Below are 22,574 nucleotides of genomic sequence, written 5' to 3'. Positions count from 1 at the left end.
AGGTGACGCATCCCTGAAGCCTAGATATTGCATATTCTAGAGGCCTGTCACTCCTCTCCTGTAGGTGGCCATCATGGCGGCACTTGGATAGCCCACAAGGTACTTCTGAGTAGGTACTACTGGCCTACAATTCATCAAGATACAATGGATATAGTACGGAGTTGTGATGTGTGCCAGCGCAAGGAGCCATCTCTCGACGCCACGAGCTACCCATGACACCTATTATGGAGATGGAGTTATTTGATGTGTGGGGAGTTGATTTCATGGGCCCATTTGTGAGCTCATATGGTAGAAGAATATATTGGTGGAAGTGGACTATGTGTCCAAATGGGTTGAGGTAGTTGCTCTGCCTGAGAATGATGGCAAAAGTGTTGATGGCTTTTTGAAGAAGAATATCTTCTAAAGGTTTGGCACACCCAGAGCTATTATCAGTGATGGAGGTTCCCATTTTTGCAACAAGGTATTCAGTGTTCTTCGGGCAAAATATGGGGTTAAACAACACAAGGTGGCCACACCTTATCACCCGCAGAGCAGTGGCCAAGTGGAGGTATCAAATAGGGAAATAAAGGCTATTTTGGTAAAAATAGTGAATTCAAACAGGACAGAATGGGCTAGGAAGTTAGATAATGCTCTATGGGCATATCTGACCGCTTTCAAGACGTCTATTGGTATGTCTTCATATCAGTTGGTGTTTGGAAAGGCATGTCATTTGCCGATTGAACTTAAGCATAAGGCACTCTGGGCTTTGAAGAAGCTGAATCTTAGTTGGAGTGTAACGGCAAACCTAAGACTGGATCAAAAGAATGAGATGGATGAGTTCCGGTTGAGAGCGTATGAGAGGTATGCATTTTACAAGGAGATGATGAAGTTGTATCATGATAAGCATATCGAGAAAAGAACCTTCACTTCTGGTGACTTAGTGTTGCTTTTCAACTCCAAACTTCGTCTGTTTCCTGGGAAGCTGGGATCCAGATGGTCTAGGCCTTTTAAGGTAACTTAGGTGTTCCAGTTGGGTGCTATTGAGCTTGAGAATGACAATGATGATAGGTTCAAGGACAATGGTTAGCGAATCAAGGCATACTTGGGTGTTCCTGAAGAACTGAAAATAGTGGAGGAATGTAAGCTTGATGAAGTCTGAGTAATCAAGTAACCTGCGTCGCGCCGCGAGGTTAAATTGTGCGCTGTTTGGGAGGCAACCCAAGACTGTAATTGTAATAGGTAGTTTATATTTTATCATTTTTCTTCTTTATTTTATAGAGTCACTGGGTGTTAAGGCGTGTAGGAAATATTTGGACTTCAAATTGCAGAACTGGTGTAGGAAGCCCTTCACGGGCAGTCCCACGGGCCGTAATACCCTTCACAAGCAACTTCACATCCCATCACAAGCACCAACTTCAGATGAGGGCCACTGGTTATTGCAAGAAAAATTTCACGAGAGGGTTCACGGTCCGTCAAGAGTTGTACGAATCATCTAGCCTTTTGTGAACCTTAGGTAAGTTGTCCCTAACCAAATCATGTCCATGGACGTCACTACGGACCATGGAGCCCTTCACAGGCCATCGTAGATAACCCAGTAGTACAATAACCTGACACGACCCGCGCGCATAGAGAAATTGATTTTTGAACGTTTTTATGTAGTTCTTAAAGCGCCAAGGGTCAGTTTCTTCCTCTTCACTCTCATCCATAACGGTTCCTAAAGCTATTAAATGGTTTTTCATCATCCATAAATGCTAAATTCAATAGAGAATCAAAACCCTAGTTCTATTTTGTAAAGATATTGGAGTTGAGTTCATCATCTCTCTTTTGGGTAGTAATTTTACTCTAAATTCAAAGTAAGTTTCTCTAAAACTTGTTATAAGTTTGAGAATTATCTAAAACCAAGTTAGATTTACTTTGATTTAGTTTAATTTACCATGATTATGTGATGAATTGTTGTGTGTTCGTTTAAATTGGGTGAATTTGGTTGTTGAGAGTTATGGGTTGATGAATTCTGGCATAATTAGTGTGAATGATTATACGCCTGTATGTTTGAGTCCTATTTGTAAGTATAAATGGAAAACGTATGAGTGTTGTGCTGAGAAATTAGGGAGAAATTGTTGAAATTGCATGATTATTCTCATGGGTATGTCGTTATGATCCTAGGGAGATATAGATTATGTTTGATTTACATGGCGATTGATAAATATGGTAGATTGGTTGGACTCATGTGCTAATAGGACTCGTCACTTTGTGATAAGGTGAAATTGGGCATAGGTTGTTGTTGGAATGAGAGGAGCACTGGAAAAGGGTTAAGACAGATAAAACTCTCTGGTCAGGTGGCTAGAATATTCTCCAAGTGCGTTGTTCATCTAGTCAAACTGATGAAACTGAAATATCTGATAAATTTCGGGGAATGATTTGATATAAGCCACCATTACTATAGTCTCATGTATGATTGGTTTATTCTTGAAGCCGCCATACTTGTTCACAATTCCATTATTAAAGAAGTCCTCAGACATGTCCACAGTCCACCTAGAACGGAAATAGTCAATCAACTATTGTCTCGCTATGGGATGAACTTCATGGATGTTAACATATTGGATCATGATTTCATCGGTGGTGATCTATTCAACCTCTCCCACAACACCTGCCTCTTCCTCTACTCCAGTTTTAGCTTTTATGTTTCCTGCAGGTGGAGATGTGGTTGCATCCTCCTAAGAGTTTCTAGCAGACTTTGCACTCCCTTTCGAACCCTTATCAGATAAAACTCTCTAGAAATTTCTAGTACTTGAGGTCCATTCAACTCAAATACGGTTCAGGGTAAATCTATAGATATATCTGAGGCTACTATCAACAGGATGTTGCATGGCCTAGAATACACAACACCAGTGTCCATTGGCCTTTTTTAGGGCAAACATCGTGTAGTCACCAGTGAAACTGAGATGGAGGTTGATAGTTCTTAAGAGCGGGTCTTGCACTGGATTGCAAGGCAAATTGCATTAGAGGGGGAGAATGCAGGTTAGGTTACGGGAACGCCAGTACGTACTCATCACTAAAGATTTACTGTCTTTTCCATCCAAGGTTAAGTGGGCTGTCATCCTTGCACAATTGAGACCTACAGGTAATGATAATACCTTTTCTCCCTTAATGGTTTCTTTGGTAGCTTGCCTCATGGCTGGTCACCCAGTAAATGTGGGGTGGATCATAGTGATCGAAATGAGAGACAAGGAACTAAATGAGAGAGCCAAACTTCCATTTCCCTATTTGATAGGAAAATTATGTCGACAAGCAAACATTCCCACAAATAAGCTAGTGGACAGATGGGGTGAGGCATTCAGACTCACCCAGACATCCAAAATCAAAGAAGTTGCTAACTATCTTTTTGGTGCGAAATCTGGAGCTGTGAGTTATTTGGTTGTTGTTCCTCACATACAAATTGACATTCCACATGCAGATAAAGGGCCAGAGCAGGGGGAGTCATCACAACCATCTACAGAGGGACTACCACCGCCAACTTCAGCCTCACAGGCTCCAGGTACTTTTGTCACTATTCCTACTCTATTCCTTGAGAAATTTGTTGCAGATCAGAGCCAAACCAGGACTTTAGTCGAGCAAATTGTACACTGGATGCTCCAGCTAATAGAGCCAGATGTGTTAGTTGCAGAAAAGAGGGTTAAAGATGAGATGCGGAAGGAGATGGCTGTCTTAAAAGACAGGATAAATGGTTTGGAGATCCTTGTCTAGGATCGGTTGCAAGTTGTAGGGTCAGTCAGTACTGAAGAGTTCAAGACACAATTTGCCGAGATGCTAAATTGGTTGTAAAGCCTGTACAGGTTCCGACTCCGGTCATGCCAGAGTACTTGATGCAAGTGCTCAGTCACGCATCTACCACTCAATCCCTTGACGACCTTTGGGGGAACTCCTTAAAAGCAAATCCAGTAATTGAAAGAAAAAAGATAGAGAGTCTGATGAGGAGCTGTCGGCTGACCTGTCCAAAGAGGAAAGAAAGCAACAAAAGAAAGTCTGCAAGGCATCAAAGAAGCAAGCAAAAGAAGAAGAAGCACTTCCGCTACAACAATGAGATGCAGTGTTAGTTGGTGCTTCTGACATCAGAGCACATGTCGCAGTTAGTGGTAGCTAGCCTAACCCAAAGCTGGTTTCTTAGAGTGCACCCGTTGATAAGGGTGCCGACGCTGATCCGGCTATTGACGCTTAGTGCGCCATAGCTATGACCCCTCCGCACAACCCTATTTTGTTTTTCGTCAGTGACTTTGAGGGCAAAGTCTTCTCTTTTTGGGGATGGGGTGGTGAGCAACCTGCTATTTTTAGCTGCTAGAATGAATGGAAGTTGACTCTGTGTTTTTTTTCCTAATAAATTATGATTGTTATTTTTGGATTTTGATAAAAAGATAAATGTTTGTTTGTTGGGTTGGACAACAACTATTTTTGTGTGAAATGAGGACCTTAATCTTAAATTTGATTGTTAGGATCTTTAGATGACATGTTAGGTACTTACAAGTTGAACATTGCTGGTCTGATGAATAAATTGGTGAACTAATAAACTGGAAAATGTAATCTTGTGTCATGTGTGCGTTAGGTTTGCTTGAAGTTTAAAGCTAGGAGCAGAAACTTGAACTTACCCAAGTAGTCTTGCTTAAATCTCAGAATAACTGAATAGGAAAGGATTAGTAGGCCATTTTTTCTAATCCATTAAAAAGCCAAAAATAAAACAACCAAATAAAAATTTTATCACTTGAACCCGATTTGAGCGTGAAAATCAATTTTGTTCTTACCCATTAAATATCATATCCTTGGGTCTCCAACGAAATGATGTCACAATTTAGGCCAAAAGCCTAAGTTGAGGGTGATTGCAACCCGAGCTGAAATAAGAAGTGAAAAAGAAGGTTCAACCAGTTAGCTGAAAGAACAAAAACAAAAAAAAGAAAAGAAAAAGAAAATAATGGTTGCTGGGATGTACTAAAATGAAGTAAAAGAGTGAATCGCTCAGAAAGAGTTGTGTGAAAATGAAACTTTGGAAAACCAATGGACTAGTCACTCACAAACCCAAATATCCATTCCCTAGCCTGAGCCTATGTTACAAGCCGATAAAGTCCTATAGTGATCCTATTCCAGGTGTTTGAAAGATAGAGCGTAGAAAGCAAGGGCAAGCCTATGGTCTTTTGTTGTAGTGTTAGAAGTTCTTTGAGAGTGTGAGCGTAGAACTTAGTCCCAATTATCATGACTGAAGGACTTTTTTGGTGTGAGGACACAGTGATTGCATTTGATAGTAGATTGTGTTAGCTGACCGTACACGGGCGTAAGCATGGTCGACTATGAGTAATGGGATGTCTTAGATTGATCATTGCATGTTAGACTGATGGTTTTGGATACAATTTGTGATTAAGATGGTTGCTGCATAGTTTCATAATTGTTTGAATGTCTAAGGGCTGAATGTATTGTTTTTCTCATCACTTGATGACAAGTAATGGTTCTAAGTTGAGGGTGTTGATGTGCCGTGAGATCTTGGCACATTTGACTCTTGAAAACTAAGGATTAATACTAGAATCGAGTGTATTTATGTGGATATGATGTATTTGGTAATGTTTGTACAGGTAAAGTAGGTGGATGTGAAGGAAGAAAGAAAATAAGAAAATGCAGAAGAATTGTAACAAGTAAAGACCACAGATGACCTCACGGGCCATGTTCTTCACTACTGATTGTGAATAGGCTCGTGGAGTTGGAGCAGTGATCAGGCGTCAAAGAGTTAAGATGAGAGTTGACTAAGTGAAGACCACAGGCACTTATACAGACCATGGTCATTGTCACGAGTTGTAATTTTTCCTATGGTGACTTTCCAGTGTAGAGGCATTGAAGACCCATGTTTGGAGAAGTGTAAGTGAAGACAACAGGCACCTATACGGACCGTGGTCATTTTCAAGGGTTGTGGTGTTGCCCATGGTGACTTTTCAGTGGAAAGGCATTGAGAACCCAAGTTTAGAGAGCTGCAAGGAAAGACCACGAACGACTTTTGACGGACCGTGGTGGCACCCGTGAAGATGCACGACAGATCTGTCCTACTTCGAGTAGGACTCTTTTTAGACACTTTATTTGAATTAATTAGGGAGTTTTTAGTTTTTATCTCATCTTATCTTGAATGAGGGTCTAAGTTTCAGATATTGTTAGTTTTAGTTTTTGACAGTTAACATTGAATCAAGTTTCGAAGTTGGATTTCCAGTTTTGAATTATCAAATGCTTATCGATTTTGCATATTTTACTAAGTACTTTATTATCATGTTTTCATTATATAATTTTGTATGTTTACGTGAAATCATGAGTGACTAAATACCACAACTGGGATTGTGGGATCTATGACGTAAATCTAAGTGTCATTCGGTTAGACAAATGGAAGGCGATTTGTATTTGCAAATTATAATTTAGCTTTTGTTATTCATGTATTCTAATGAGTGAACACATTAGAGTGTAGCCTGTATGTATCATTTGTTCGAGAGAAAAATGATTGTTGGGAAAAAGCTTAATTAACCTAATGAAATGGAGTCAAAGTGTCATGACCCAGGGGTACACCCTAGACGTAACATGGCGTACTTAACCCCAAAGGGATCTCATACAAGCCCTTAGCATACCATAACATAAGCTAATAGAAAAGTACGGAAATTTAAAAAGTTAATCCATACAATCGAAAACATTTTCATAAAGCAAGCGGGAGTCTTTACTACACTTTTGTCTCAAACCATCTACTAAAAACTCTTGAATAAAACTCTTGGGACTCAGCCCATATAAAGTCTAAAACATAAAGAAACGACATAAGGAAATAACAAGTTTGTCCTCGAAGCTTTGAGGACTCACCAAATCTTCAAGTCTTCTAGCTCCCTAGAAACCTAGCCTTCAAAGGAACTCAATCTCTAAAACCCTACATTTGATTAGAATGTAGGCAAAGTCTCTACTTAGACATTCATATTTACATACTTCAACCTTTGGTCATTTAAATTGCAAGAGAACTACTTCACCTCAAAGCATACTTGTACAAGGGAAGAATAGCATCACATAATACCATCCAAGCTAAGTACCACTTTTTGGTCATTCTTGAGCATAGTCCACATTCATAGTCAAACTTAGGTTTTCATGTCATGGACATGTCTTAGGCTTTCATAAGTAGCTTCAAGTTATACGTTGTGCAATGCATGAGTAGCATCCCATACTACTACCCACAGTAAGCACAACTATTGGCCATCATACTAATCACCTTAGGATCTTGTTACTTAGCTTAACTTTCATGACCAAGGGAAACTTTAACCTCTCGTCAATACTAACAAGGAAGGCAACTATGGCACAACCCCATCTCAACATACAACTTATCAGAAACACATTCTTGGTTAACCCTAAGTCATACTTGTGCAAGGCATGAGTGGCATCCCATACTACCAATCATACTAAGTATAACCTTTATCTTCTTATAATCTTGCTTCTTGGTTTGGAACCTAGTTCCTCTCTTGAACTCTAGAACCCTATGAGGTACTCTCTTAAGCACATCTTAGTCCTTTATTAGGTTGAACCCTATGAGATACTACTTTAAGCATGTCTAAATTTATTATTACTTTTGCACTCTATGAGTTACTTTATTAGGTAGGTCTTAGTTCAATTATGCTTTTGAACACTATGAGATGCTTCTTCAAGCATATCTTAGTTCATAGGATATGGAGATTGCTACTAGAACCCTTCACTCAACTATGTGAAGGCTTCCATCTCATGAGACCTAACTTTGGGAAAACTCACACTCTACTATGTAGGAATTCCCTCTTTACTTGGATAGTCCTCACATCAACAAGGTGTGGTTCTCCTTTCAACTTGGAGCTCGAACCCTACCTTGTGTGACCCTCCATTCTCATTGTAAATATCCACTTGAGGGCAAGCATGCACCCCAAGATTTATACCATTAAACCTTGATTAACATTCATGTCTCATGGAAGAGATTTCCTTGACAACCAATCCATGTTCAAGTGATCTCATCACTTTATACTTTCAAGCATTCATAAGGTAGGTTAGGTGATTATAGGCCTTTTACCATAATTCTACCTATAAGACTCCTATTCATCACATTAACCCTATCTCGAAACTCTAGTGATTCGGCATTCATGATTACAAGCCTTACTCTCAAAATCCTACTTCATTCTATCATCATTCATATCTAGGTCACAAGACATTCAATCACATTCTTCATTATTAGGTGATTCTTAGTCATAATTCATCCTACAAGTTAAATCTGAAGCCTCACAAGTCGACGCCCATCATATTCAAATTCATCAATTTAGACTAGGTAACCACAAAATTCATATAAATTCATCATAATATCACCAATCAAAATTAAATTAACCATAAACAAGTAGTATCCAGCCTATTGAAATCATACCCAAATATTGCCACACTTTGGAAGAAACCCTAGCTTAGACTAAGGTTCTTCTTCACAAATTTGGGGGATTTCTAAGGGACTCTATGGGTGCAATAACCCATAGATGAATAAGCTAAACATAACTTTAATCAAATCCCAAACACAATCCTTCAACAATGTAGCCTTTGTTCTTGACCTTAGCTTCAAACTCTAGCTTCTTCTTCAATAGAGGTTTTCTAGAGAGAGAAATATTTGAGAGGGGAGTAATTTGGGGTTTTGATTCTAAATGACTTAGTTAGGGTGGTAAATGACTTAAAATACTATATATAGGTGTATAAAACCCATATAAAATGACCCCCATATAATACTAACTAAATATGAATTTCCTATTTTGACCCTCAACTCGGCAGCCTCGTCCAGGGACTACGACCAATATGACGGCCCGTCAAGGGCACCACAACCTGTGGTCCCTTGGCCAGTAGCCTCCCCAACATGCCATGCCTCCCATGAGGCAAAGTCATGACCACGAGACCTTCCACGATCCGTGGTCAAGACCATGAGTCGTTGTGATGGTCGTGGTCTTAAGGAAGTAGCTAGGCCTCAAGGCATTGCCTCCCACAATTTTAAGGGGGTTTCACGGGTCCCTTCACGGACCGTGGTCATGAAGGTTGTCGTGAACCTTGGGCAGTGCTTGGCCAAGGTTGGGTAGGCTTGGCCTTTGGATTAGTCCTTTCCCCCTAGGCTTGGCACTTGCCCTTACTACCCTCAACCAAACCCTAGGTGGTCTTCTATACAATGAGGTATAACACGTGCCTTGATGTTTAACCACTAAACCACTCATTCTAAGAATGGGAAGCCTCATCTACAACTCTAATCCTCAACATCAAACCTTAGAACCCTAGCTTAAGGATCTAGTTTAGTCTAATAGTTTTCGGTGAATTACAATATCTCCTCCTTGGAACATTCATTCTCAAATGACATCACTAAACATTTCTTATAGGAAACGACTCTAGACTAGTAGCCCATAATGCATGCAATACATATAAATGCACACAACCAAAGAGAAAAACTTCAACTCCAAGCTAAAAGAACTCAATGCAACACAATGGAGTAGGAACTACATCTACCAATCCATTATGCATGAAATTTTTTATTTAACTCATTTTCCAGGAGGAATTACCATATCCTAACGATAACATGCTCAACACACGCTCATGGAGCCTAAATGCAATTTACTTTGAAAAAACATTTATTCTAGGAGGAATCTTTCAACCCCAAACTAAAGCATGCTCACAACTCATCTCATGAAGTCAATTAGGCAACTCATGCTCAAAGCACTACAATATGAGGTAAAACAATGCACATAAATCATTTCTACCAATACCTAAGCTTTTCATGAACATGCATAAAATTAAATCATGGAAACACATAAACACACAATAACCTTACTCGCTAGGCATACTATCTCCCCCTTGGGAGCAAGCCTCTACAGATTTTTAACAAAGCATAAACAATCAATTAAGAAGCTATTACATACCGGAAGCCACATGAAGATCAGTCTTGATCATCCCTAGCTTGGAGGTTATAGAACCTATTCTTTTCTTGGGGCTCCTCATCAACACCACTAGAGTCAACTTTCTTTCCCTCTCTTCCTTTTGTCTTTAGAACCAGACAATCTCTCATTTTGTGCCCACTCTTCACACACCTATAGCTACCATCCATGCCAGCTAGGCACTTACCATAATGACTTCTCCCACACTTGGAGCAAGTAGTCTTAGGCAATGGAGACCCACTACCTTTATCTTGGTCAAACCTAGGGGTGTTGGAAGAATCTTTACCAGAATACTTTTGTTTAGACCTAGGCCTACCTTGACCATCAGACTTAGCATTAGAAAATTCTCCCTAATTGGAGAAAATTCTCCCTCATTGGACGTAGCTCTCTTCATTTACCTATTCTTTTTCTTAAGCTTTGACTCTTTTATTTGTTGGAAAAATACTATGAGATGTGAGATGTCCAAATCATTGTGGAGCATTACCGCACAACATTCTTGTTCTACTATGTCGGACACCCCCGTCATGAACCTATTCATCGAGTACCTTGGATTTGCTGCCAATGATGGAGCATACTTAGACAAAAGAGTGAATTTCAAGGCATACTCATTAACATTCATGTTACCTTGCTTAAGATTTATGAACTCTTCCATCTTAGCCTCCCTCAACTCCCGAGGAAAGAACCTATCAAAAAAAGCCGAATTAAATGCTTCTCATTCTATTGGGCCTGCTTCTACCGGTCTAACATCTTTCCATTGCTCATACCTTATTCGAGCAACATCCTTCAATTGGTAAGCGGCTAGCTCTGCTCTATCTCTCGAAGTCACTCCTATAATGGCAAGTACCTTGTACACCTCTTCTATAAACCCATTTGGATCCTCTTCCACCTTGGAGCCATAGAACTCCGGAGGGTTCATCTTTAAAACCTCTCTTACTCTAGAAGTATCCATCCCCCTTATAGGGTTTGCCGGAGCCACAACATCTCTATTGGCTTGCTCCATTAAGTCTTGAGCCAACAGTTACATAGAAGCCCTAAACTCCGCAAGAGTGACATTCTCCACTGGAGGGTCATTTGGAGCTTGAGGAGGAGATTGGGGTGGAACTTGGAGAGGAACCTATTGCTCTCCATGGCCTTCATCATCCCTCCTAGCATTAGCCCTTGTATTAGCCATACCCTGAAAAATCAAAGGGCACACATTAGAAGAAGGACCTACTAGATCTAAACTCTATAGAACGACTTAGAGAATGAAAAAATGAGATTTCCTAATCATCCAATAGCTTCCTATTCATAAATGTGGCTCGATTCACATTTATGAACAAGATTCTACTAGACGTGGTTTGAGAAAATCCTAGAACCTACCTTGTGCTCTGATTACCAAGTTTGTCACAACCCAAGGGTACACCCTAGACGTAACATGGCGTACTTGACCCCGAAGAGGTCTCATACAATCCCTTAGCATACCATAACATAAGACAATAGAAAATTACAAAAATTTAAAAACTTAATCCATACGATCGAAAACATTTTCATAAAGCAAGAGAAAGTCTTTACTACACTTTTGTCTTAAACCATCTACTAAAAACTCTTGAATAAAACTCTTGGGACGCAGCCCATATAAAGTCTAAAACATAAAGAAACGACATAAGGAAATAACAGGTTTGTCCTCAAAGATATGAGGACTCACCAAACTTCAAGTTTTCTTACTTCTTAGAAACCTAGCCTCCAAAGGAACTTAATCTCTGATACTCTACATTTGATTAGAATGTAGGCAAAGTATGCATTAATACAAAATGTACCAAGTATTAAAGCTAGCACCACATCATAATAGCATCTCAAAATGGTTAGTCAACATAAGACATAAGCATAAGAGATAATAACATAATCATAGCATAATCTCCAACATAAGCATCATATAGTCACAAGTCAAAAAAATACATAATAATGAGCATAGGAGATACATCATGTTCATAGCATAGTCTCTACTTAGACATTCATATTTACATACTCCAACCTTTGGTCATTCTTATGGCAAGACAACTACTTCACAAACCACCTCAAAGTATACTTGTACAAGGCAAGAATAGCATCCCATAAAACCATCCAAGCAAAGTACCACTTTTTGGTCATTCTTGGGCATATTCCACATTCATAGTAAAGACTTAGGTTTTCATGTCATGGACAATTCTTAGGATTTCATAAGTAGCTTCAAGTTATACTTTGCGCAATGCATGAGTAGCATCCCATACTACTACCCACACTAAGCACTACTATTGGACATCCTACTAATCACCTTAGGATCTTGTTACTTAGCTTAACTTTCATGATCAAGGGAAACTCTCACCTGTAGTCAATACTAACAAGGAAGGCAACTATCGCACAACCCTATCTCAACATACAACTTATAAGAAACACTTTTTTGGTTAACCCTAAGTCATACTTGTGCAAGGCATGAGTGGCATCCCATACTACCAATCATACTAAGTATAACCTTTAGGTTTTCATACTCTTGCTTCTTGGTTTGGAACCTAGTTCCTCTCTTTAACTCTAGAACACTACGAGATACTCTCTTAAGCACATCTTAGTCCTGTATTAGGTTGAACCCTATGAGCTACTACTTTAATCATGTCTAAATTCATTATTACTTTTGAACTCTATGAGTTACTTTATTAGGTAAGTCTTAGTTCAATTATGCTTTTGAACACTATGAAATACTTCTTCAAGCATGTCTTAGTTCATAGGATAATGAGATTTCTACTAGAACCCTTAACTCAACTATAAGAAGGCTTCCATCTCATGAGACATAACTTTTGGAAAACCCACACTCTACAATGTAAGAGTTCCCACTTTACTTGGATAGTTCTCACATTAACTACGTGTTGCTTTCCTTTCAACTTGGAGCCCGGACCCTACCTTGTGTGAACCTTACTCTCATTGTCAATATCCACTTGAGGAATGCCCCCCATGATTTACACCATTAAGTCTTCCTTAATACTCATGTCTCATGGAAGAGATGTCCTTGACAACTAATCCATGTTCAAGTGATCTCATCACTTTATATTTTCAAGAATTCATAAGGTAGGTTAGGTGAGTATAGGACTTTCTCCATAATTCTACCTATTAGACTTCTATTCATCACATTAACTCTATCTTAAAACTCTAGTGATTAGACATTCATGATTACAAGCCTTACTCTCAAAGCCCTACTTCATTCTATCATCATTCATATCTAGGTCACAAGACATTAAATCACATTCTTCATTGTTAAGTGATTCTTAGTCATAATTCACCATCCAAGATAAATCACAAGCCTTACAATTCAAGACCCATCATATTCACATTCATCAATTTAGACTAGGGTAAGAACGAAATTCATATATATTCATTATAATATCATGAATCAACATTAAATTAACCATAAACAAGTATTATCCAACCTATTGGAATCATACCCAACTATACCCACACTTCGGAAGAAACCCTAGCTTAGATTGGGGTTCTTCTTCACAAATTTAGGGGATTTCTAGGGACTCTATGGGTGGAAAAACTCATAGATGAATAATATAAACATACCTTTAATCAAATCGCTAACACAAGACTTCAACAATGGATCCTTTGTTCTTGACCTTAGCTTCAAACTCTAGCCTCTTCTTCAATAGAGGTTTTCTAGAGAGAGAATTATTTGAGAGGGGAGTGATTTGGGGTTTTAATTCTAAATGACTTAGTTAGGGTGGTTAATGACTTAAAATACTATATATATGTCTATAAAACCCATATAAAATGTTACCCATTTAATACTAACTAAATATGAATTTACTATTTTGACCCTCGACTAGGCAGCCCCGTCCAGAGACTACAACTAGTTTGACGGCCCGTGGTGGTGCCCGTGGTCCCTTGACCAGTAGACTCCCCAACTTTCCATGCCTCCCATGAGGCTAAGTCATGACCACGAGACCTCCCACTATCCATGATCAAGAGCACGAGTCGTGCTGATGGTCATGGTCTTGGGGCAGTAGCTAGGCTTCAAGGCCTTGCCTCCCACAATTCTAAGGGGGAATCACGGGCCTCTTCATGGACCATGGTCATGACCAATGGTCGTGAAGGTGGTCGTAAACCATGGGCAGTGCTTGGCCAAGGTTGGGCAGCTTAGGCCTTGCCTCATTGGCTTGGCACGTGCCCTTGCTACCCTCAACCAAACCCTAGGTGGTCATCTATACTATGAGGTATAACACGTACCTTGATGTTTAACCACTAAACCCCTCGCTCTAAGTACGGGAAACCTCATCTACGACTCTAATCCTCAACATCAAACCCTAAAACCCTAGTTTAAAGATCTAGTTTAGTCTACTAGTTTTCGGGGCATTACAATATCTCCCCCTTGGGAACATTCGTCCTCGAATGACATCACTAAACACTTCTTATAGGAAACAACTCTAGACCTGCAACCCATCTTTCATGCAATACATATAAATGCACACAACCAAAGACCAAAACTTCAACTCCGAGCTAAAATAACTCAATGCAACATAAGGGAGTAGGAACTACATCTACAAATCCATTATGCATGAAATTCTTTATTTTACTCATTTTCAAGGAGGAATTAGCACCTCCTAACTATAACATGCTCAACACACGCTCGTGGAGCCTAAATGGAATTTACTCTCAAAAAGTATTTATTCTAGGAGGAATCTTTCAACCCCAAACTAAAGCATGCTCACAACTCATCTCATGAAGTTAATTAGGCAACTCATGCTCAAAGCACTACAACATGAGGTAAAACAATGCACATAAGTCATTTCTACGAAGAACTAAGCTTTTCATGAACATGCATATAAGGAAATCATAGAAACAGAGAAACACAATAACCTTACTAGCTAGGCACACTATCTCCCCCGTGGGTGCAAGCCTCTACGGATTTCTAACAAAGCATAAACAATCAATTAAAAAGATATTACATACCGAAAGCCACATGAAGATCACTCTTGATCATCCCTAGCTTGGAGGTTATAGAACCTATTCTCCTTTTGGGGCTTCTTATCAACACCACTAGAGTTAACTTTCTTTTCGTCTCTTTCTTTGGCCTTAAGAACGGGACAATCTCTCATTTTGTGCCCACTCTTCCCACACCCATAGCAACCATCCATGCAGGCAAGGCACTTACCATAATGACTTATCACACACTTGGAGCAAGTAGTCTTAGGCCTTACCGCCTTGGCTTGGCACTTGTCTTTGCTACCCTCAACCAAACCCTAGGTGGTCTTCTATACTACGATGTATAACAGGTGTCTTGACGTTTAACCACTAAACTCCTCATTCTAAGTACGGAAAGCCTCATCTACGACTCTAATCCTCAACATCAAACTCTAAAACCCTATCTTTGGGTTCTAGTTTAGTCTACTAGTTTCCGGGGCATTACTCAAAGTTCAAGTCCAAGAAGAAAGAGCTTTAACACTATTATCAGCGAGAGTAAAAATTGTTAAAACTCTAGGACCGAGAGGACTTGAGTGAAAATTATCTAATTAGACTGAGATGTGTTAGATATATTTGACTCGCCTGTATTTTGTAGAGACAAATTGCCTGAAACTTAATTACGGAAGAACATTAGATGCAACATTATGGGGAACACACTCCTAGTTTTATTCAATTATAAATAAAACATTAAAATCAAGACTCTGTTAATTGTTAACTCCAGATTTGGCTTAACAACGTTAGTTACTAGAATTTTACCACTAAACCCAATTTACTTTCTACAATCTTTCTGTTTAGGAAATAATAACAACATTTGGGTAAACTCGACAGTGAATTTCTTTACAGAAATGATTTCACTGTCGAGTTTACCCAAATATTGTTATTATTTCCTAAACAGAAAGATTGTAGAAAGTAAATTGGGTTTAGTGGTAAAATTCTAGTAGCGAAGGTTGTTAAGCCAAATCTGGAGTTCACAATTAACAGAGTCTTGATTTTAATGTTTAAGGATATATTTGTGTCAAAGTATAATAAAAGGGTGTATTTGGACTTAAAATATAACGGGAAGGGTATATTTGGACCCAAAGTATAACGAAGGGTATCTTTAAACTATTTCCAATAGTATAATTGTTTATTTGACCCTTTTCCGTTTAAAAATATATCTACAAAAACCAATAGACTCTAGGTAAGGGTTCAAGTGATTCCATAGGAAAGGTATTAAGCACCTTTCAAAATCCACAATTGTTGATACCGACTAAATTCATTTTTTTCAAATTAAGGAGGAGATAAAAATATTGTATGAGTATATAATAAACATGAAATATAAAAAAAGAATAAAGTAAATCATAATATAAGAAACAACCTAATTTTGTCTAATTCCAATGATATCCACAATAATGAATCCAAAAATAATATTCGAACTTCATTCGATTACCTTCTTTGGAAAGCAACGTTGGGTACCTATAAAGACACTTATTAAAAGTGTTATTAATGGATGAATATGAATCAAATAAATAAATATGAATATTAACTTAAAAGTAAAACTCGTCTTATGAATATGGGAAGCCTTGAAAATCGATTAAAATTTCTTGATCGGCCAATTAAAACGTACAATATATATGAACTTCAACTTAATTCTCCGTCTTTTAAATTTGGAGGTCTTCAAAAACTAACTGAGGGATTTTTTCATTGGCCAATTTTAATAGAAAATATTTCTAAACGCAAAATTATTCTCATAAATTAACAAAGATAAGATAAAACAATATGTTAAAAAAAAAAACAAATAATAACAACACAAACAAAATATTAATGACAACCAAGTGATATATAAAAAAAAATTTAAATTTTTTTAAAATAAAATTAGAAATTGGAAATATTTTTTTAAAAACAAACTTAAATTTTTTTCGGGGGGGGGGGGGGGGGGGGGGGGGGGGGGGGGGGGGGGGGGGGGGNGGTGAGGGTGGGCTAAATAAATTAAAGATTGAAGTTGAAAATATTTTTTTTTTTCAAAAAGCTTTAAATTTATTTATTTATTTCAATAAAAAGATGTTGGTTTTTTTTTAAAAAAATAATTGTAATTTGAAGTTGGAGAAGATTTTTGGAAAATGTTTTTCTTAATTTTTGAAGGAAAGTCATTTTCCTTAAATTTGAGGAAAATGAGTTGATTTGGAAATATTTTCTAAAACATTTTATCCAACCAAACATGAGAAATTGGAAAACATTTTCCTTCGTACCAAAGACACTCATAATATAACTCATTGGAAAGTCATAAGTGAGTAAAATAAAATGTAGCAAAATTGCTAAACACAATAGAGATACGAATACAAAAGAGAGTATGAAATCAATAAGAGAATAACTCAGTGCATGAAACAAAATTAAATCTATCTTAAAAAGAAAAACATAACAAGCTTAGAAACACAAATTCAAAAATGACAATAGATTTATGTATTAATCAACACTTAAATGAAAGTTAAATCAATTAAGTAAAGAACTTGGATTTGCTAATGATCCAGGTTCGCGGTAGTAAGAGTTGCAGCAGCAGTAAGAGTTGCAGTGGCTTACGTTGTGGTTCACGGAATATGGAGCAATGCCAAAGTTTGTCAATTTCTGATCAGATCTGGTAGTATCCCATCGTGAGAGAGATAGGTGCGCAGCAGTTGGGTTTTGGTTTACCCCGACAAGCCTTTAGTTGTTGGAGCTCATTGGTTCATGGAGAAATGAGGAAATCTGGCAAAATCTTGGGATTTTAGTCATTTTTCTTGGTGATTCCGAGAACAAATTCACCGAAGTTGGTGCAATTCCTGCCTAGACTGGTTTTAGCTGGTACATGGGGGTTTGGCATCTGGTTCTATGGGATGTTCTGGTTAAAACTTGGAGCTCTTGCTGGTTGTTAATTTGCAAAGCCTCGTCGGAGTTCATGGTTGTTGTTGTTGGCTGCGCTAGAGGAACTTGGACTAGTTCACCGGGGTTCGAGCTTCTAGTTTCTCAAAGCTAGAGATCGAAGCTTGCTGCTTCATGATGCTCCTCCATTGGCTATTTTACTGGTGACTGGTTTGGGGTTTTGAGTGGTCAGTTAGTGAGGAGATCTGGTAATATGTGCAAGGAGAGGAGAGGTGGTTGGGTGTTGTTCCCTGTAAAAGAAAAAGAAAGATCATTTGGTATTGAAATGGAAGTGTTCTGGTTGTAGTGGTTGTCATTGGTTGCCACCATAGTTACTAGTAGTGGGTGTGTATGAGGAAGATCATAGAGGGTGGGGCATGAAGAATAGCGACCAGGGAAAGACGACCGCTTGTTGGAAGCTCTAAAAATGATAGCTTTTTCTTTACTTTTTTTTAGTTTGGGTTCCCTTCTTTTTTTAGTTAAAATTGGGGTTTTAATCTTTTACCATTTTACCCCACATATAATATAATGGATCAAAGTGTCAATTTAAAAACATAAGGACAACTCCCACACATTCCTAATAAATCATTAATGCTTAATAACATAATTGTCACCTCCACTCAATTAAAATAACTTGAATCACTACCATTTAGTTTTCAAACCTTATTGTTACCCTTAATTCAAATTCCGAGTCTGTTTGGGTGGAGACTGGTCGGAGCTCCGGCGAGCATGTCACTGAAGAAAGATAATGAATAGTAGAAAAGTAAAGTAAAAAAAAATTAAAATTGCACCCTAATTCTAAAATTTATTCACCACCCCCTTAATTTTGTGACTAAGGAATGACCGAAATAGGAAATTTAAAAATCACATTTGTACAATACTATTGCCTCAAAACTGAGGGCTCAAAACCATGTGCCAAAAAACATTTGTGTATGCATTATTTTTTTGTATTCTAATGTATTTCTAGATTGTGCCAAAAAAAAAAACAAAATGAAAATTAGAAAATGTAACAAATAAAATGAATTTCAACAAATGTAATGAATATAACCAATGATATGCAAAAAAAAAGCAATTTAACAAAAAAAGAATAAGATTAAATCAGGCTGAGACAATATAAACAACATAGTCAAATGTCTGTGAAAAAAATAGTGTATTCAAAATTAACTGATAAAAATATTAAGAATTTTAAAAATAAAGATAGTAATTTATAAATTGCATTGGATAGTAATAAAGATTTTTAACAAATAAAGTACTTAAAGTATTAACTTTAAAAATACCAAACCGAAATTTGATTTCAACTACTTTCCCTTTTATTTGATTAGGATCGATGAAAGAAATCCTGGTCAAACAAGGTTGACGAACTGTAATGACCCAATTGGTCATTTTTGGATATTTTTTGAACGTATCATTTTTCCCCTTCGACTTTCAGCCCCGAGTTATTCTTGATTAAGTTTTTACAATTGGTTTCAAACTTTGAGTAAAAAGTTTAGAATTTTGTAAGTTTTATTTTTGAAAGGCAAAGTTGCTTAAAAGTGGATTTCGATATCTTTTGGAGTTCCAAGTGTCAGAATGGAATTCTCTCGATTCCATTAGTCCCAAAATGTAGAAACTGGTCTGAGTGATTCATCAATTTCAGATTTAGAGTCATTTTGAGGATTTGAGGTCCTAAATTGGAAATTGTTGAGTTTTAGCCTTTAGGTTAACTTTGGTCAATATTTGGGGTTTGAATGCTCGGATCATATTTTCAAGGGTATTGTTGGTTTACAGGGGATGATTCTTTTCCTAGGTGTGGTCTTGGTTGAATTTTTGGATGTCCCAAGTGTGATTTAGCCTTTTTAAATGTCATATTCTTTCCTTGTGACTTTCACAAGTTTTGGATCATGGATACCTCAGTTTTGTGTTTCGATGGTCCCATTGAGTCCGGAACGTCAAGTACAATTAATTTGCATATATAGTTTGTGTGTACCGTGTTTCGAATGAATCCTGAGGGTCATGTCGATGATTTTTGTGGTTGTTGGTTTTTTGTTACCTGGAGTGCCTCGCGATTGCGAGAGGTTAATAGTTTTTGCAAACCTCACGATCATGAGGAACATGTCGTTTTTGTGAAGGACCAGGTGAGTTGACCATCGTGATCATGAAGGGTTTGTTCGCGATCGTGAACTTCAGTTTTGCAAACACCGTTTCGCGATCGTGAACTTCAGTTTTGTAAAGACCGTTTCGCGATCGTGAAGGCTGAGGATTTTGTGGGGTTCACTTTTACGAACCAATGGTCACTTTTTTGACATCAGAAAGGACATGCCATTTTGGGGGTTAAGCCCCATTTCTCATTTTTGAGTTTGATAAAATCCTTGGAGATGATTTTGAAGATATCTTTTGTACTAAATCATTTAGGTAAGCTTTTGTGATCCTAAAAAAAAACTTCTCTTTGATTATTTATGGATTTTAACATCAAAACTTAGGATTTTGATTGGTTGATAGCAAGATTTTTCAAGAACTTGAGTTCTAAATTAAAATTATGATGATGTACTGAGTTTTATCCCTTTCTCGAAATGATTTTCACCAATGACTTTCAAATACCTTGGGTAATGGTTTCAAGTCAAGATTTTTGTTGTTAAACTTCAATTCCAAAATTGGGTTCTTGAGTTGATTGACCCATTTATTTCAAATGTCTAAATTGGGAGTTGTTATATTTGGGGCCTTATTGTGGTTACTTTATTGAAATAGATCGTGGGGCATTGGATAGAATTCCGAAGGAGAAAACTCAAGATTCAGATTGATTAATTAATTGCATTAAGGTAAGTGATCTCTTAACTTTGTAAATACATTTCCCTTCATTTTTTGTGTTGGGGAGTAATGGAATTGAGAAAGGGTTCATTGTTCCACTTGATTAATCTTAACTTATAAAATAAACCATTTAAAGACAACCAAGGTCTCTCGAATGAATTCTACTCTTTATGTTTTGAGATGCATCGAGGGAAAAATCTTTTCAAAAGGGGATTAATGAAAAAGGCATAGTATTGATCACACTACTTTGTGAATTGCTTTGTTGTGGCCCCTATGTGATTGATTGATTAAATGTATTGGTGGCATGAATGTGGACTTAAATTTCTTGAACTGCTATCTCTTTCTTATCGTGTGAAGTTTCTTATTTGTATTGAGTACTGAACATTGTGATGATATATGTGATATAAAGCCGAAAGGAAATGGTTGCAGGTAGTGAATTGATATAAAGCCGAAGGGAAATGGTTTCGGCTAGTGATTGAATATAAATCTGAAGGGAAATGGTTCCGGCTAGTGATTTGATATAAAGCCGAAGGGAAATTGTTCCGGATAGTGATTTGATATAAAGTCAAAGGTAAATGGTTTCAGCTAGTGATGTGATATAAAGTCGGAGGGAAATGGTTCCGGCTAGTGAATTGTTTAAAGCGAAAGGGAAATGGTTCCGAAAGTTAATTTGATATAAAGCCTAAGGGAAATGGTTTCGGCTAGTGATATGATATAAAGACTAAGGGAAATGGTTCCAGCTAGTGATATTGTGTCGAAAGGAACTAATTCCGGCAAGAGTTTTCATTACTGTGATTTAATGCCTTTTGATACTTGTGACTGAATTACTTGTTACTTGTGATTGATTTACTTGTTACTTGTGAATTGGCATACTTGATATGTGTTGGTTGTTGAAACTATGACTATTGAACTGTATGGTTAAGCCTTGTGAACTATGCATTGTAAAACTATTAGGTTTACTGATTTCTATGCAGGTTGTAATTGTAGTTAGCACCTAAGATTTAAAAAGGCATGAAAATTCAGTTTTTAAGAAATGTGGTGTCAGTTCCTATGGTGCCATCCACGGCCCGTGGAACGACCCACGGACCGTAGACGAGGTCTGTGGTTGGCCAGTTAGTTTTTCCAAAATTTTCAAGTTCTAATACTTTTTCAACAGTTCACCAGGACGATCCGTCATCCAATTTATTAGTCGTAGGTGGGTCTCGTAAGTGAGCCCCATACTTAGAAAAAATTCAGGATCAAAATTCAAGATCCATGGCCGGGATTAACGGACCGTCGTTGGACCTACGGTCCGTGGAAAAGGTCTGTCGATCAAAGCCTCTAATCATCGGCTTAGATCAAAACGTCGCCCGAACAGGACATTCTGTGGTTTAACCAACGGCCCAATGGTCTGGCCGTCGTTGGTGCCGGCAGTTAAATTTTTAGGGGCTTTTGGGTCTTTTCCTAATTATTCTAGCCTAATACTATGTCATTTTACCCTTCACCAAAACCCTAATATAAGCGTTTAACCCCCAAATGTCCCCAATTAAAATCGTTCTCTCAAATTCATAAAAGAAGAACAAGTCTTCCTCTCAAATATTTCTCTCTCTAGAAGTTGAAGAAAGCTGGGGTTTGCAAGCCAACTCTCTAATTCCACCATTGAAGTCAAGATTTTGGCATTTAGGTATGATAGTTTTCATTCATGGAGCCCAAATTCTTCAATTTACAAAGTTAGAATTCCCCAATTGAGTTAGGGTTTTCTTCCATGTCATGGGTTCCTTTTAATTATGGATTTATTTAAATGTTTTATGATCTATCAAGCATGAATTGACATAATTACATGATTTTATGATGAATTCCCATGAACCCATGCCTAACCCATGTTTTCTAGATATTGATGATTGAAAGTGAATTTTGAACCATGAAAGGTGAATTGTGGAATTATCCATGTTCTTATGAAATTGATGTAGATATTTCAAGGATGCATTGAGAGTGAAGTAGCAATGTTGTTGTTATTGTTGTGCTGTTGAAAGT

The 22,574-nt window shown here is 37.7% G+C and overlaps 1 protein-coding gene across 1 annotated transcript; it reads right to left on the bottom strand.

Moving 5' to 3' along the window:
- Positions 1–9,937: 9,937 nt before the first annotated feature.
- Positions 9,938–10,935, bottom strand: LOC125863705 (uncharacterized). The gene is made up of 3 exons (XM_049543733.1): positions 10,700–10,935; positions 10,481–10,618; positions 9,938–10,196 (listed from the first exon to the last, which is right to left on the bottom strand). Exons 1-3 carry the CDS (start codon positions 10,933–10,935, stop codon positions 9,938–9,940), a joined length of 633 nt encoding a protein of 210 aa, XP_049399690.1.
- Positions 10,936–22,574: the final 11,639 nt, after the last annotated feature.

The sequence above is a fragment of the Solanum stenotomum genome, chromosome 5 (assembly GCF_019186545.1).
Source record: "Solanum stenotomum isolate F172 chromosome 5, ASM1918654v1, whole genome shotgun sequence".
Classification (NCBI taxonomy): domain Eukaryota; kingdom Viridiplantae; phylum Streptophyta; class Magnoliopsida; order Solanales; family Solanaceae; genus Solanum; species Solanum stenotomum.
This window is presented reverse-complemented; position numbering and strand designations above follow the sequence as displayed.